The 3,521-nt window shown below is 62.4% G+C and overlaps 1 protein-coding gene across 1 annotated transcript; it reads right to left on the bottom strand.

Annotated features, from left to right (window-relative positions):
• Positions 1-2,401: 2,401 nt before the first annotated feature.
• CDK5R2 (cyclin-dependent kinase 5, regulatory subunit 2 (p39)) lies at positions 2,402-3,520 on the bottom strand (the record flags this gene model as incomplete). Its single annotated transcript, XM_010861291.1, has 1 exon — positions 2,402-3,520. A coding segment is annotated over one exon (1,119 nt), but the record flags the coding sequence as incomplete, so codon positions are not given.
• Position 3,521: the final 1 nt, after the last annotated feature.

Genomic DNA, 3,521 nt, shown 5'->3' with positions numbered 1-3,521 from the left:
AACTGCTCCCGCCTTTCCTTCCACCAGCTCTCCCCACCTCCCTCCGGGAACTCGATTCACAAATCTAGACTGGGGATTTCCGGCTACTGGCCGGTTGAGAGGGAGCTGGGCAGAGTCCGGGGAAGAGTTGAGATCTGTCTTCCTATGAGGACAGTCTTCCTGAGTTCTTGGGCCAGACTCCTGTGACTTACCACCAGAAAGGATCACATCTACTCCCAAATTATCCGGAAAACCTAACTGAGGCCGTCTGCAGCTCCTCCTACTCCTGCGTGCCCTCCCTCACCCTTGTCGAGTGCGCCCCGTCAGTACCACGGACAGCGAACCAGGGCCTTTCTAGGTGGGCTTCTCCCTCTTCTCTCTCCGAATGCTTCGGAGGTCTCCGTGGAGATCAGGGTCACAGACGCCTGCGCTCCACTGCAGCCAGGGCCTCCTCGGGCCGATGAAAAACTGAATGGGGCGCTTAGCTAAGTGGTTAAGAAGGCAATGGGGACCAAAGAGGAATCTCAGGCTAAATAGCTTACTTTTCCTCCTTCAACCCCAAAGAATGGCTCCTGTCTTCCAGGCTGCCTGGGTACTAGCCTCCCTGGCGATTAAGGGCTAGGTCTGAATCTCAAGCAGGGATGGACCTCCCAAAGCTGCCCTGGGTAGGCATGTGGCTGAAACAGTCTTGAAGCAGACCCATGGGTAGGGGAAAGAGTATGGGGCTAAGTGTGGCATTCGGGCCCCACCTGAGAGTGGTGAAGACAGACTTAGTCAGGCCTGACTGAACTCTTGACAGAATGAATGGCAGGGAGAGGCGGAGGAAAGAGAGAAAACAACAACAATAACTAACTGATGCTGCCTCAATGAGCCACTCTGTAAAAGGAGAGCAACTTCCACTGTCCTCATCACTTATCCCCTAAATGGCCTGGGCGTTAATGCGCAGGTGGTCAGAAAAAATGAAGGCAGAGGTGGCGGGGGGGTGGGGTGGGGGGACGGGGTGGGGCAGAAATTCAGCCTTACCACCAGGCCTCATCCTTTGGCTCCCTCACTTTGCTCTCTGTAAGATGGAAGTCAGTGGGGGGAGGGGTGACAGAAACAGTAGCCGTTCTCAGGGACTCGACCCTCCCCACTAGGCCCATGGGGGCCCGAGTGCCCTGCCTGTGATAGTTCCACTCCTGCTCCCTCCCTCGGCCCAAAAAAAAGCTGGCGCAAAAACATCTGCAGGCGCTTCCAGCGCTTTATAGTTCTCTCCCGGACAGACGGACAGACAGACAATGCGGCCCGCACCGTCGGCCCGCATCATTGGCACCTTGGACACGGCACCAGGCCCAACCCAGTCCCTGGTACCCTCCCAGGAGAATTCTGGTCCGGCCTCAGATCAGCACCTCAGACAGTTCCGGGCCCACCCCGCCCCTCCCCCCTCCCTCCGGAAACAACCAAATAAATTAAACCTGGGGAGTGGGGGGGACAAAAACACCTAAGGGCAAGGAAGAGGGGTGCTCCTCCCTCAGAGTAAGAAGAGTATTCTGTCTCCTCTCACCCTTCTGCTGAGGCGCCGCCGCCACCGCCGGGGTGACCTCCTAGGTTGATTTTTGCTCCCAAACCTCAGCCTCCTGAAGCTGGCATCCCCCTGCCCCCAACTCCCGGCATGCAACACGTTAGAAAAGGTGGGGAGAGGTGGTGGGGATGGGGCGAAGGACCCTGGTGGTTATCTGGGCTCCCGGGGCTGCAATTTTTGCTGTACCTCAGCCGATCCCAATCAAGAATCCATGTTTCCTTAGGTCTGGGGAGGAGAATACGGGGTCGCAGTCGAAGAGAGAAATGCAAGCTAACACAGGCGGAGAGGGGGGAAGGCAGATGGGAGGGGGAAGATGGTGACACATGCCAGGAGCGAGGAAAAGAGAAGAAGGGGAAATGGGGACAGAGGTGCAGAAAGAGAAACGGGGCAATGAGAGAGAGTCAGGTAGTGGGTAAGATGGAGACGGAAACACACACCCAAGGAATGGAAAGTGGAACTGCAAGGAGGAAGGTGGGAAGGCAAAAGATGAAGTAAGGAGGGAAGGTGAAGATACAGGAAGGAGATGAAGAAATGGACAAGTCCAAGGGAGACGGACTTACACAGAGAAGGGAAGGGGGTGACCCGGGCAGAATTGGAGATATGAGGGCGCAGACAGATAGAAAGGGTGAGGTTGGGGGTTCCTCTCCCGCGCTCATCCCCCACCCCCACCCTGAGCCCAGCAAATCCAAACGCCGAGGCCTCTGGCATCCTGGCCTCCACCTTCCCCTGCGGGGCAGGGGCGGCTCTTCCTCCGGCCACGGCGCGGAGCGGCGGTAGCAGCGGCGGCGGCTTGATGGTCCCGGGGGCTCCGAGTGTGTGTAAGGGGCTGGGGCGGGGGGCGGGCGCGGCCCTGGGTTATCCCTAGCGGTCCAAGTTCATAGTCCAGTGCTTGGCTCCAGTCGCGCAGCTGTCCCTGGCGGCCGAGGAGGAGGAGGAGGTGGAGGGGGCCGCGGGCGCGCCCCCGTTGGGTGGACCCCCGGCGCTGGCGGAGGCCTCGCCCTCGTTCTTGAGGTCTTGGAAGACCTGCGTGAAGAAGTGGGGGTCGGCGTTGAGCCGCAGCATCTGCGGGCTGAGCCGCTGGATGAGGCGCAGGCAGCGTTGCCAGAAGCGCTCCTTGTCGGGCTCCACGAGGAAGGGCTTGAGCGGGTAGGAGATCTCGTTGCCCATGTAGGAGTAGGCGAGGTAGAGGCAGGTGAGGAAGGCGGCCTGCAGCTCGGCGGCCGACGCCAGCTCGTCCCCGCGCAGCGACTCGCGGCACAGCAGGTACACGAACACCAGGTTGGCGGGCGTAATGAAGGCCTGATCTTGCCAGCCCTGCAGCAGCAGCGAGCGGTCCACTCCGCGGAACCAGCCCACCAGCTCGCCTGGGCTCAGCTCCTTGAGACGGTAGCAGCGCCGGCACACGAAGTCGCCCAGGCAGCGCAGCAGCTCGCCGGTTGAAGCCTGCACGATGACCCGCCGCGGCGAGCCACCAGGGACCGGCGGCGCCGCCTGCGGGGCTGGGGGCGGCGGCGGCGGCGGCTTCCCTCCGCCCGAGCCTGGCGGCGGAACGCCGGCGCTGCTCCCCGACGGCGGCTCGCAGGTGGCGGCGGCCGCGGGCACAGTGGGCACGGGCACCGCCAGGGGCTTGGCGGCGCCGCCGCCGTCGGGGGGATCCCGACCTTTGCGGAGAAGGTTCTCGCGGTTGCGTTGCTGGACCAGGGGGTCGGGGCCGGTGGACGCTGGCTTGGGCGTCACCTTCTTGCTGCCTTTCTTCTTTTTGGCGGACGCGGCCACAAGGCGCTTCCAGGTGAGCGCGGAGATGAGCACGGACGGCCGTTTGAGCCGGCTCTCGCCTTTGCCGCCCTTGCCCGCTGGCGGCGCCCCGTAGCCCCCCAGCGCCTCGTCTCCCGCGGGCGGCGCCTTCTTCTTCTCCTCGGGCAGCCCGCCGGGCCTCCGGCCCTTGGCCGAGGAGGCGGGTGAAAGAGACAGCACCGTGCCC

The sequence above is a fragment of the Bison bison genome, unplaced genomic scaffold (genome assembly GCF_000754665.1).
Source record: "Bison bison bison isolate TAMUID 2011002044 unplaced genomic scaffold, Bison_UMD1.0 scf7180017864471, whole genome shotgun sequence".
In the NCBI taxonomy this organism is placed as follows: Eukaryota; Metazoa; Chordata; class Mammalia; order Artiodactyla; family Bovidae; genus Bison; species Bison bison.
This window is presented reverse-complemented; position numbering and strand designations above follow the sequence as displayed.